The sequence below is a fragment of the Archocentrus centrarchus genome, chromosome 6, assembly GCF_007364275.1.
Source record: "Archocentrus centrarchus isolate MPI-CPG fArcCen1 chromosome 6, fArcCen1, whole genome shotgun sequence".
Classification (NCBI taxonomy): Eukaryota; Metazoa; Chordata; class Actinopteri; order Cichliformes; family Cichlidae; genus Archocentrus; species Archocentrus centrarchus.
In genome coordinates this window covers 21,790,735-21,804,823 of record NC_044351.1, presented here as the reverse complement: position 1 = coordinate 21,804,823, position 14,089 = coordinate 21,790,735, and the positions used below count along the sequence as shown (strand labels likewise).

The 14,089-nt window shown below is 40.6% G+C and overlaps 1 protein-coding gene across 1 annotated transcript; it reads left to right on the top strand.

Annotated features, from left to right (window-relative positions):
* Window positions 1-388: 388 nt before the first annotated feature.
* Window positions 389-6,168, top strand: LOC115781192 (dnaJ homolog subfamily A member 2-like). Its single transcript, XM_030730701.1, has 9 exons — window positions 389-537; window positions 1,426-1,485; window positions 1,842-2,068; window positions 2,152-2,232; window positions 2,363-2,496; window positions 2,606-2,802; window positions 2,948-3,092; window positions 3,688-3,815; window positions 3,909-6,168. The coding sequence occupies exons 1-9, from the start codon at window positions 460-462 to the stop codon at window positions 4,095-4,097; spliced, it is 1,239 nt and encodes a 412-aa protein (XP_030586561.1). The 5' UTR covers window positions 389-459; the 3' UTR covers window positions 4,098-6,168.
* Window positions 6,169-14,089: the final 7,921 nt, after the last annotated feature.

Genomic DNA, 14,089 nt, shown 5'->3' with positions numbered 1-14,089 from the left:
TTTTTAACAAGATTACTAATTGGTAATATTGTGAATTTCATACTTTACTAACACAGTCCCTAACATATTCTCTAGCAATATATAAATACAATTTCGAGTGGTCAAGTAACTATATATATATATATATATATATATATATATATATATATATATATATATATATATATATATATATATATATATATATATATATAGACACAACATTGAATAGTTAGAGAAATGTGGTTAAAAATATATACAAAATGCTCATTAATTACACATATATCATAAGAATTAAAAGAAAATGGACTTGGTTTTGGAATAATGAGTTTGTAGTGTTTCGGCATCTGTTTGTGGGGGGGTTGTTTGTTTATGCTGTATCTGGCAAAAGCCCGGACAGTCCTAGCCGGTGGATCATCGGATCGTCGCACAGCTGAACCTCCTCCGGAGAAGGTCTTTCTGTGGTCGCCGGTTAGCATCATGTCGGGCGTTGCGGATACTAAATTATACGACATCCTCGGAGTTTCACCCTCTGCATCTGAAAATGAACTTAAAAAGGTATGTACCTGCTACAGCGAAATTCATGTATTGGAGTTGGAACAAAATAAAAACAGGAAGCGAGGTCACCAGTGCAAATGTGGCCTAGAAACAAGCTAATGGATGCTGAGCTAACTTAGCTAGTAAAATGAACTGGATAGCAGTGGGATACATCTCGGCACTTTTATAGATTATTCAAGCTACAAATTGGCTGTGGCTAAATACTTCTAATTAAAAAAATAAAATAAGGATGGAGTTAGTCTCCCTGAAAACCGAGATACATTGCTGAACACGAGAATGATAGCTTGCGGGCTACTGATGCTAAATTCCAGCAACTAGCCGTCATCAACTCATTAACGAAACAACGCCGGCTAAACGAGTCATTTAGCTTATTGCACTGAGAGAGAAAGTATAACACTTATACGTATTGGTGTGAGGTAACGCTATAAACCTGTGTGATAGTTAAAGGTCAAAATTAATGTCACAATTTGTGTAGCTACATTAGCCAACAAACACGCGTTATGCCCTTTAAAATCCATTCAAACATCAGGCAGTTGCTAATTTCTCATTTCTGACAACTGCTGCGTTCCCTGCAAAACACCACCTAACACAACTTGTACGGTATGGGTTTTCATCTCATTTTTGACTCAAAATATAGAGCTTTTATTGACGTTTTGGGAGGATTGAAAACAAATTGACACAGCAATTACTTGCTGGCGATGCAGAAGCTGTAGCTATTTGGAATGAGTGTTGTTGAGTGTCTGAGATGTCACAGGCAGCCGTGCTCTTGCCTATGTCCTGATGTGTTTGACAGCAGGCTAGTAAGGACAGTTGGCTCACTTAAGTGATTTGCTACACGCACCCTGAGCCCAGGTCTGTCTTAACTCTGATTATTTTGGTTTATTACAGGCCTACCGCAAATTGGCCAAAGAATACCATCCTGACAAGAATCCCGAAGCTGGAGATAAGGTATGATGCACCAAAACATATCAGTACTGTTAACAACAGCACCAAAGGATGCTCAGCTGATCAACAATTGGGGATCCAGAAATGATGTCGTCTTCATTTATTATGATCACACAGTCCAACTCTTTGAGGATTGATGCTAGGCGCAGATCAGAGTACATAATGTGACACAGGGTTTCCACTAGAGAAACACGCTTTTCTTTTGGATGTTTACTGCTCTATGACGTAAATCTACTGATTTGAAACAATCAAGTCTCTTTGAGGTTCTTTGTGAAAGGTAGTCGTTGTTGTGGTGTGCTGAATTTCTTGGACTCACGCATCATTTCAGCCTGTCTGATTGTTCTTCATTCATTTTCCAGTTTAAAGAGATAAGTTTCGCATATGAGGTATTGACAAACCCAGAGAAAAAAGAGCTTTATGATCGCTATGGAGAGCAAGGGCTACGGGAGGGAGGAGGAGGAGGGCCTGGCATGGAAGATATCTTCTCTCACATTTTTGGTGGAGGACTGTTTGGGTTCATGGGGGGACAAGGAAGAGGACGCAATGGAGGCAGGAGGAGAGGAGATGATATGGTACACCCTCTGAAGTAAGTGCTGTTCTTTGATGTGTGCTTCAGTGGATGTGCATATGTAATGCACTATGTGTTCTTAACAACTTGTGGTGTTACAGGGTTTCTCTTGAAGACTTGTACAATGGAAAAACCACAAAACTGCAACTCAGTAAGAATGTGCTGTGTAGTGCCTGTAATGGGTGAGTTTCTTTTTTACTGTTTCCTTTTTGGTAATAAAATTATTAATTTGTAGTTTTAAAGCTTTCTGATGAATGTTTTGCAGTTGCCCGAAATAGATAGCAATACTAATATTTTACTGTTGGCTTCTAGTCAGGGTGGTAAGGCAGGAGCAGTGCAGAAATGCGTGGCATGCAGAGGACGAGGCATGAGAATCATGATTAGACAGCTGGCTCCAGGAATGGTTCAGCAGATGCAGTCAGTGTGCACAGACTGCAATGGGGAGGGTAATACATCCCTACACACCTGCAAACTGACACTAAACACATGGGTAATGTACAGATAACAGCAAAACAGCTCTCTGAGGTCCTCTAATATGTGTGTTTGGTTGTCCAGGTGAAGTAATAAATGAGAAGGATCGCTGCAGAAAGTGCGAGGGCCATAAAGTGTGTAAGGAGACTAAGCTTCTGGAAGTTCATGTGGACAAGGGAATGAGACATGGACAGAAGATCACATTTGCTGGAGAAGCTGACCAAGCCCCAGGCATGGAACCAGGAGATATAGTTCTGGTGCTGCAAGAGAAGGAACACGAGGTATGCCAAAACAGATGGCCCCTGTTATTGATTGTAAAGCTGTTTTTAATAATGGAATAACTTGCTTAAGAAAGAGTCTACATTTATGTGAGAGACATATTGTAATAAACCTAAGCAATAAACATGGAATTTCAATCTGAAATAGGATTTCCGTCGTGATGGCAGTGATCTTCACATGGTCCATCGTATCGGCTTGGTTGAGGCTCTCTGCGGCTTCCTGTTTACAGTCACACACCTGGATGGACGTCAGTTGCTTGTTAAATATCCAGCTGGAAAGGTCATTGAGCCAGGTAAACGTCTTCCTTCCACTTTAATTTATTTTCTCTTTCATAACATTCTGGGCGGGCAGAAGGAGATTTGATAGATGAACACTTCTGGTTGGTTTCCTGCAAGTGTTTGTGCCAGCATTTATTTTTAGGATAGCGTGTTTGGGGAAGAAAAAAGTTTTTAGAAAGCAAATCGACACTAAAACTAGTGAGGGTGTAGGCTGATCAACTTAAACATGATGTAACTGTGGAAATGTTGGTTGTGTAATACCACAGAACAGTGATGATTAAACATCTACTGTGAACCAAATTGTACAATTTTTGAGCTGGCAGACTGTTTTGTTGTTGTGCTTGTTTTGAAATTTGCCGTGCGTTGTTTTAACAAGTCACCTCGCTGTTGTAAAAGTTCCTGGTTTCACTGTCAGATTAATCTCTCTCTCTTCGTATGTTTTCATACACCTGTAACTGTGATGATGCTCAGCTTGATGCTTCAAGATGATATCACTGTGGCTACATCCATCTTTTATAAAAAGTCTGTTGGAGAACTCATAGAGTTCACACTGTCACATATGATTGTTACATCTATGTGTGTCTTTTCTCCTTTGTGTGTTTGTGGTAGGCTGCATTCGAGTGGTGAAAGGAGAGGGAATGCCACAGTACAGAAATCCATTTGAGAAGGGAGATCTTTACATCAAGTTTGATGTCCAGTTCCCTGAAAACAACTGGATTAACCCTGAAAAACTGAATGTGAGTTGTGGTTGGAAGGGAAAAAAAATCCAGATTTGAAAAATGTTAAGCTGAATGATTGTGATGTCCTGGTGGATTTTTGTCATCTTTCAGGAACTTGAGTGCTTGCTGCCTGCTCGTGCCGAGACTCCCGTCATTGCAGCAGATGCAGAGGAAGTTGACCTAACAGATTTTGACAGGAGTCAAGGTTCAGGAAGTGGAGCCAGAAGAGAGGCCTACAATGACAGTTCTGATGAGGAAGGGGGCCATCATGGCCCAGGAGTGCAGTGCGCACATCAATAGAAAGACTACAGACTTGCACACACATAGAAGTGTAAAAAAACAAACATCCCTTAAGTCCCATTGCTAAGACCATTCAAGATTTGCTGCACATACATTTTTCTCCTTTCATGAGTCACATGAAAAAGAAAAAAAAAAAATTACACACAAATCACCCCCACCCCCCGAGCTCCATGGTGCCCATAAGTCAGAGAGATCCTGGATATGTAATGACCGCTTTATGTTTATGAACAATAGTGTTCTTCAAAGCCAGCAGCAAGAAGGTGGTCCCACCTTTCAGAGCTTTACTGAGTGAACTTGACTCGGATCCCTTTGTTTTCATCCTAAATGTTTACCCTTCACTACGGGAAAGACTAGTCTAACGTATAAAATGAAAAAAAATTTTTTTGACCGTCTTGTCAAAGATGTAGTTTAAAGTCAGTTACACACAAGCGCATGCTGCTGTTTGCTTAAGAGCTTGACCAGGTAGATCTGGGGTTCAGACACTACAGAAAAATCTGGCACCACAACCGTTTAAATTTCAGTGCGTCACTGCTATCAAAGTGCCCTGCTCCCATCAGTGCTAACCTGATTATATCTTAAAAGGAGACCCTGGCATATTTTGAAAATGGGATTTGCTTGTTGTGTTCATTTCCTAGCTGCCACACTTACATTAAAGGCCTCACTAAAGCACCTGCCTGCCAGGTACATGTTGTTTTTGTTTTTAAAGTCTGAAGTATAAGCTGTTTCTGTCCATTTTAGTGTGTATGATACGCCCCTTTTCAGACATTCGGACATGGCAGAAATGACATTGCTGGCTTCACTAAAGTGGTGAAATTCTATCATTATAGACATGGAGCACCTTTAATTTCCTTAATTCAGACCTAGCCTTGACTGTGACAGAGTAAATTTTTGAATGTTTAGTTCTCTCCATCAGTGTAACATGGGGCAGGTTGTGATTGTGTGTGTACTGCATGGTGCTGCTGAGAGAACTGTACCGTGCCTGTAACACATGCACCCAGGGACAGAAATTTCTCTTCTGGATTAGGAATAGCAAAACTGCGTCACTGACAAAATCAAGTTGTTGAGGAAAAATGTCATGTTACAGTTATGACTCCCACAGATGCATGCACACACGTTCAGTCTTTGTCATTCCTGAAGAGTGAAGATTGTTCAGACATGAAGCTGACATTTTTAGTTGCAGACAGATTAATTGAAATGATTGCATGTCTGAAAAGGGGGGGGGGGGTTCAGTGTGTTTGAGACCTCTGAACTTGAAGTTTTGTGTTTATTTGAGTTGAGGTCACACTTGTATACTTCTTGTATGTGTGTAATGCAGCGGCTCAGTGGGAGCTGCTGTTGAATGTTCTGGCTTATTAGGGTGGTAGGTATTCCTGCTTTGTATTGGACTGCAGTGTGAGTGGGTATTAAATAAATTTAGGGAAGGGGGGAAAAAAAAAAGAATGTTATTTTCTGAGAATCTTCCCCACATGGACAGACATTTTTCTTCTACTCACCAGGACTGAGAAGTCCTGGCTTGCAGGAAAACCACTGAGCCTGCACCAAACCAAACCCTCTATATTATACATATCTCCTTATTGTAGAGTTGTTAGCCAAACCTATGTCCCTTAACATGTTATAAGACGCCCATCCCCATATACCTGTAAATAAATACAGTCCTATTCCACAGGTGCATTCAGAGTCTACAGCAGTGTTTTTCATTAGCCACAACTTTTTCTTAAGTAAGCAAGTAATGCTAATGTTATGTTTAGATCAAGAAAAGCTATTGGAGCCACTGTAGACTTTCATCATGCACCTCTGTGACTCATTGTGTATTTAATTTAGGCCACGGGATAATGTGTACACAATTTAAGGAGGGTCATTGGTAAATTACATTATTGTTGCTTATGGTTGTCGAGATCATAATTAAACTGTAAAATAAATGACTGCAAGTTCATTGCTCGGTTCTGTTTTTATATGTACAACCTGTACTGACTTCTGAACATTCTGTATGATATGCTTTGTTGTAACCACAAACAGAAAGAAACACCACCACTGATCTAAAATCTCCATCATTAAAACTAAACACATTTGACAGTTGGTGCCTCAGTATATTTTAAATGAGAAGGAAATCATATATTTGGTGGTATTTTTGTGATTTTTCTTTTTTTCCTCAGCCAGACAAGAATTTGAGGAGCTGTTGTGGCTCAGTCTTCTCCATCCTCTGTCTCTCTGCTCTGGAGGGCAACTGGACCCAGAAGTTCTTTAAATCCTGTGGTATTTCTAAAGGATTATAAAGTGTTAAAATAAATGCTGTCAAAATGAGTTTAGTGATATCTGCCAGAATCAAGAGAGTGACATTTACCTGTCTCTTTTAGACTGCATGACATAAGAACGCTCTCTCCTGAGTTGCTCCAGTCGCTCTTTTACAACAGTCTTCTGCTGGTTCTTGTCTTCCTAAAAAAAAGTAGGCCGTGTGGTGATAAGATAACATACTAAGTTAAAAAAATTCATAAATGTCCTTCATATGTAATTACCAGTGGTAGATCTTCCGTGAGCTGCTTTATCCTGTCTGTGTGTTTCAGGCCAAGCAGGTCTTCCTCTGCCTTTCTGTTCTGGATGATTGACAGGCGCTCCTGAACCTGAAAGACATGTTAACAATGTCACAGCACTTCTGCTTTCACTTCTGAGTTGTGAACATGCAGCGTCCCTCTCTCCACCTTTGTCTCACCCTCAGCAGTTGCCTTTCTCTGTCCCTCTGCTGCCTTTGTTCAACCTTTCTTTGCATGTCCACTAGGTTGCGCATTGTCTTCTCTCTCTCTATTGCAGACACCAGTTCTCTCACTTGTTCTCTCTCCATTGGAGCAGGTTCCTTCTTTGCCTTACACTCTGACAGTCTACAGTCTACCTGGTACATAGGGGGGAAAAAAACAGCTGGTTGGATGTTTTAAATGAGAATAATGAGAAATTAATCAGAAAATAACACTGCTTTTACTGTTGCTTCTGAAGAATATTTCTGGTCCTCATAGTGAGCAGGTTCAGGGCAAGTCAGGTTCCACTGCTTGGACTCTGTTTCTGCCTCAGTCATATCACTGCCAGCATTTGTAATGCCATTACATGATCTAGCGCATGGGACGTCCACATGTGGGTTAGTCTCAGAGTACTCAGCTATAAGATCTGGCTGTGTGACCTCCTGGCTCTCTGCGATGAAAGCACGCATTTGCAAGTCGCGTTCAAATACAGCTTCTCCTTCATTTGGTTGATCAGCTGCTGGACTGCTTCTGGATGTCAACTAATAAGAATTCAAAAAGTGAGCACATCAATGACAGTCACAGTGAATTATGGTCTGCTACACTCTTATGTAGTACCTGTTCTACTGTGCTGCACTGCTGGTTTACAGACTGTGTGTCACAGTGATCTGAAGAACCAGACTGTAACACAGTGGGTTTAAGATCTTCTCCACCTCGTTCTCGAACTAACACATCACATTGTGTGGGCTGTGCTTGCGTCTTCAGGCTGCTCGCACCATGCTGAATCTGTTCTGTACACCCATCTGCAGCATCTGCTGCGTTGTCTGTGTCACTCTCTGGTGGTTTGCTCCAGGCGAGGGTGATTAAAGAGCCCTGTTTCTCACAGTTCTGAGGGCTCTTTAATTCCCTGCCCTGTCCATCCTCTTGGACTTCTCCCTCTGCAGCAAGACCCTCATGAGCATCTGACACACACAAGATCTCCAAGTAGGGCAGGTCCTCCATCACTGCTCCGCAACCTGAGTGATTTTAAAGCATATTATACCTACAGCGATGGTAATGTTATTTATTTATTGAAATGTTTGAAATACCTGAACAGACATCCTGTTTGTAAGTCCCATCTGCAGTTTGGACTTCACTGATTATGCTGTTGCGTCTTTTGTTTGAAGTGGCCGTCTCAGCTTCAGCTGATCTATCACAAATGTTTTGGACCTCAACTTGTCCATTGTAAGAGGACTGAACTAAGATTTGCCCGCTGCTGTTTTCAATACAATTTGGATACGGATTTAACACAGAGACTGGAGCAAGGGGGGCATCTGACATCAGGAGGTGGAGCAAGTTGGTGAAGCACTTAGCTTGAATTTCAGATTCATATTTATCCCGCAGAGCCTGGAGAAGTTTTGCATTCTAACAAACACACAAGATGTACTACTATTACTTTTACAAGCTTTTTTTTGTGTGTATGTGTTCTCTTGCTTTGACTTGTGTGTTGTGATATCTTGACTCACCTCATCCATCATTGCTTGCAGTAAAGCAGAAGCTTGGACTTCCTGAAGCTCCATTAGATGGGTTAGAAGTAGTAGTGCACAGCTTTCCAGCAGAAATTGGGACCATTCTCCATGGGGCTTCACTTGGGGCTGGGATTCGGGTTGTGGTTTTTTAGGGTTTGTTTGTTCTAAGGGGATCTGAGTCCCATTGTGTGTCTGCAACCAAACATGGAGTTGATGCAGTCTTTTTATACAGCCATTCCTTAAAGGATCTTGATGATGATTGTCTGTAGTGGAAGCAAAGCAGACAATGAATTGCGTAAATGTTTTGTAAATAAAAAAGAACTTCTAACAAATTCTGCTAGGAAAAAAATTGTTATTTACCATCTTTTGTAGGCACTGTGCATACCGGCGCCTGCAAATCCTGTATGGAGATTCCATGTATTAATGTGACAAGGTGCTTCCTCTCCTGTTCCTGAGTCAGCACCAGCAGCTGCAGCACTGACTGCTTGAAGTGGACCAAAGTTTTTGTTCTGTTACTGATAAAAAATACTGTAAACCCACAAAAAGGCCATGTATATAATTTGAGAATAATATTAGAAACGTGGATTTGTTGTCCTCAGTCAGATTTACAATACCTGCTCTACTGTCTCAAAGTCATCCTCTTTCTCTTCCTCTTCACCATGTAACCACAAGGAGGCCTGCTCCACTCTACATGGGCTATTAACATGCGGCCTGAACAGACAGTATACAAAGGGAGAATGATGTAGGTCACAGACCTAGATTTGATGATTGTAAAATACAAGCTATTGTATACTCTCAGTGGTTTTTTTTTTGGTTTTTTTTTTGGCTCACCATGTCTCCCAGGACTGCCGAGCAGCCAGAAGAGCACTGTAGGACATTTTTTCTCTCTGAGCTCTAATAGTTGCCAACTTGATGCATAGACACAACAGTTTCAGGCTCTCCCCATGCAGCCTGAAAGGTAAAATATTAATGAATCAGCTCATTTCCTCTGAGGGTGTCTTGGTGGTATTTTCCAAAGATTTTTAAGTCAGCCGTATGAATATATTCCTAACAAGTTCAAAGGTGTGTGCATTTACCTCTCACCCAGGACTGTAAGTGAATCCTGTTCTTGTAGATGAAATGTGTGCAACATATTCAGAAGAGAAACGGCGGACCAGGACTGCTCCATGGAATCAGGACGGCTTCTAAAAGATGCACCCAGATAGGCCCAGCTTTTGCTTAATGTGAATCAAGCTAAATGTTATTTCTTTTAATGTTTGCTTAATTTTTAATTAAGAAAAACTTTTTTTTTTTTTTTTTTTTTTTTACACAAGTTGGTTTTCTAGTTGCCAACCTGAAAGCTTGGAATCATGCTGCAGATTTCCTTGTGATTAAGTGAAAGCAAGAAACATTACTGTCATATGGTTTTGTTGTTTATGATATCACTTCAATGTTGCTCGTTTCAAATGTTGGCTGTCAGACTAGTTTTAATGTCTTGTCTCAAATCTCTTCCTATGCCGGGCAGTTTATCTAAGCCCAACACCACTCCGCACTCTTCATGATGGCCAGCAGACTTTTTTTTTTTCCAGATGTTTTTAAAAATTGTTTTTAATTGATTTTAAAATGGATTTTTTGCTAATCTGTATTTTGTTTTCTTTGTTGCTGGCTGCTGTTGTTTTTGAAGCTGGTACACTCACAAAGCCTGAAACACAATTTTGGTATTTTTGCAGAACAGAAGGAGACCCCTGTGGGTCAGAGGTCCCCTGTGACAAACTGACCACTCTATGACTAAAGTGCTTTGCAACTTTATGTATCAGTACATTAATGCTAAGTATGTGTGGATGTGAGTGTGAATGATTGGCCCTGTACTGAACTGGTGATCTGTCCAGAGTGTACCCTGCCTCTTGCCTTATGGTTTCTACTCATCCTTTACTTTGTTAGTCTTTTGATAGCACAAAGTCATTGTATCCTCAACCAGTGGCACTGTAGCAAAGTTCAAACATTCAAGCAAAGTAGCAAAAACCTTCTCTACTATAATGGAGATTTAAATGTACAAACTTGGCCTATGTGTGTTACTTGTATATCCTGAAAACTCCTGGCAGCTCAGCCAAGCTGAGCATATCGACACATGCAAAAGCTTCTTCGACACGATCCCCCAAGTCCTCTACTTCCTGATGTTGTTGCCATGGCAGCATTGTCACCCAGACACTCTTAGCTGTGGATTACCAAAAAAACAAGTAATGAGACAAACATGAAGCATCCGAACCAAACTCTTTAATGCTGCATAAGGCATATTTAGGTTACAATTTAGAGGAACCTTTCCTTACTGTGGGCCTCCTGAAGCATTTCTGTATAAAGCAACTGGGTGACCACGTCATACTTGACATCCAGCAAGAGGAGGACGTCTGACAAGGAGACACAGCCCCAGGCCGGGCCTCTAATTCTTTGACTGTGGCCCTGCCATTTAGAGGGCAATATGCTTCTCACACCCTCTGATGCCAGCCTAAGGAGAAACAGAACCATTAATAACAAAATCACTGCAAGACACTTAATTATAAAGGGGTGACTTGGATTGTTCCAAATAATTGAAATACTCAGTTTCTCCTTAATACTCAGTTTAAGTGATACTGAATAACCTTTGAAAGACAAAGCATTCTTTCAAAGTTGTGTTAATTGTTGCACACATAGTACACGCTGCTGTGCTGCAGTCACTTATTTTGTAATTGTTCGACTTTTCTGCTACGGTTAAAACATGCAACCCATGTTTTCATATTTTTCAATAAATAACACATTTGTTACACAAATGCCAGCTAACGTGATGCCTTTTAGGTTCTTTAATCTTTGGCTTTTCACACATGCAACACAGTAATCATGATGGTGGGTGATGTGGCTGTAGGTCTGACACTTGTTTATATTGTTTACTAAATGTTTCATATATACACACACAATCCATGTACTAACAAAGTTAAATAGTAAGGAATGGAAATGTAAGGAAGGAAATGCCTATGAATGGAGTAACTTCTCACCCTTAATAAAACATGCTCACCTGGCCCAGCGCTGCCTGGCTGCTTTCTTGAGCCTCTTCACACTTGTCTTTTCCCCATTGAGCTCTGTTCTCAGTACCCATCTCTCCATCTGCATGTATAAAGTAAAAGAGGGCAAATAATGAATTGCATTAATGCAGGAGAGAATCTACAACTTTGCAAGTTCATACTTGTACCTACCTGCTGTAGGGTTAATGACTCTGAGGTGTAAGCCTTTTGGGAAGCATTAAGGTCTATGTTGAGCGGGGAATCCATTGTGTGATGAAAAGTGTTGGGATTTCCAGTATTTAGCAGCAGGAGGTCCCAGTACAGCTGAAGATAACAGCATTTAGTCTTACTAGTAAGAATAATATTTTGATTACTGAGTTTCTAAGATATTTTCATAATAAAAGAAAAAAAAAAACATCATACCATTTCCTTCTTTTCCCTTTCCCTTTCCATTTCTAAGAGAACATCCAAAACATTTTCACCAATGCAGGCCCAGCTACTGTCTCCTCCGGCAATCTGAAGCACAACCAGCCCCAAAGTAGTATTCCATTACTATAACTTAGGATTTGATGACTGCAGTGAAAATGATGTTTGGGACTAAATATCTCTGAGCTTTTACCTTCTTCATAGCTGTGTGTGCTTCAGTGGTGTTGGAAGGGAAATGAAACATTTTGCTGTAGAGGAGACTCACATCTTCAGCAGAAAACTTTGCTCCAACACACATCCCAAAGGACTGGTAAAGACCGGCAATGTAATCCTGAAGCAAAGCACGAGGTTGTTATAACATTTATTTTCAGTTCATTCAATTCGAGTTTGCATATACAAATGGAAAGCAAATGCATTTCTCATACAGCGAGATCAAAACATCCTACCTGCTCCATGTTTTCACCGCTGCAGGTTGATAAATTATACAGCGTATTACTATGGTTACAGCAGTCCTCTGGAAAACAGCTGGATCAGCTTACCAAGCAAGAAAAGTGAGAGTGGATCTGTCAGAGACACAGAGGAGTGAAAGGTGATACATGATCATGTGACGTATTACACCTGCTCTGTAACATTCAACATGTAGTGAAAGCCTGTGGCTCCTAGCTTCTAAGTGTTGTGTTGCCTGCATTTTGCATGGAACAATATTTAAGTGTCACTCTATTCAGATACTGAGCCCCAGTTTATGCAATTTAGGTTTTTGGTCTCTATAGCTAATTTGCTCCCTTTGAAACAACTGTATGGTAGATAAAGGTTTTTTTTGGTTTTTTTTGATAACTTACACTTGGATTTTATTAAGGCTTAAACATAGGGATATGGGTGCTTTGACAGATGTACTGTAGCCTAGGTCTCACCTCATTTGAGCCACTGAACTGGACTTGGTGATTATGTTCATAGTATTGGTGCCTTGTGACTAGTAATTTTTGCACATCAACTCACGTTAATATTTGCTGTGGAAAACTGGCAGTGGTTTTATGTGTGTGTGTGTTTGTCACTATTGCTGTGAGCGCAATGGCTGTGCTTGGGTTTGGTGAATTGAAGGCAGGTGTATCTGATTGGGGTTCTACTCTACTTATAATCCACACTGTTGTTACATTTTCCTTTTTTTTTTTTCTTCTTTTTTTAAGTTAATTTGTGCAGGTAAATTAACTATCCAACACTGGAAAAAAAAAGGGTCTGTCCGGAAAGATCCGGAATGATCCATGGCAGATCCAACTTTATGGATCTGCCACATATCCATAATGTTTCCAGAGGGAATACGGGAAGATCTGATGTTTAAATGGATATTATCTGGATATGTAACGGATGTTCATTCAGAGTTTGGATTTTTCAGGGTCCAATCTTGTCCGTTTACGGAGAAATCTCCAAAACGTATCCGTCAAAGATCTGGTGCGCATTCGTCTGGATATTGTTCATATCTGTGACAGATACAGAGGTATCATACCTCGGATAGTACTGTATTTTGGGGCTTCATTCCAGTGCCAGATTTAAGATAATTTAGATCAAAAACAATATTTTAGCAGACATACTTTTATTGTTCTGTGAGCTGTGCAATTGAGATACAGCTGAATACTTGGTTACAGGTTCCTTTTACTCTGTGCAGGCCAGGGCCTACTACATGCTGCAGCCTGAAGGCAGAGTTGGCTTGCTGAGGCTGGGGTGATTGCCGGCCTACTCTGCACAGGGTGATGGGTCTGGGAATCCCTGTCGAAGTTGTTAGGATATCAGACTGTAGCTGACCTGTGGCAGAGCCGACCCTGGCCTTAGACTGTATGTTTTGTGGAACACTGGATTGTTTTATCCCTTAACACTGGTACATCAAATATTGTAGCCAAGGCTATTTCCCTTGAATTTAGTGTTTTGTCTAATAAATTGTATTTCAAAATTCCCACAGCTGAGACGGTTGGTCAGCTCTAGAATCTGTGTATTACAACACTGTGCTCCAGTTCTTGTGTTTTATTTGTATGATACTATTATACTAATTTGTATGATTATCACTAATTAAAAGGAATGTTTCCATGTGCCAAATCCATACAATTTATAGATCCATCTTAAGAAGCATACTCATTAGCTGATAAGTTAGCACTTAACCATTTCACCCAGAATTGGTAATAAAAATGCACGGCTGTGACTAAAACGCCAATTTTGATACTTCAAACTACGGAGTCCAGAAAACAAAGGGTGACGTCACGATGGCTGCTGTAAAGTAGATCTATTTCTTCATCCCACTGTAGAAACGAGAGAGCGAGAGAGAGAGAGAGAGA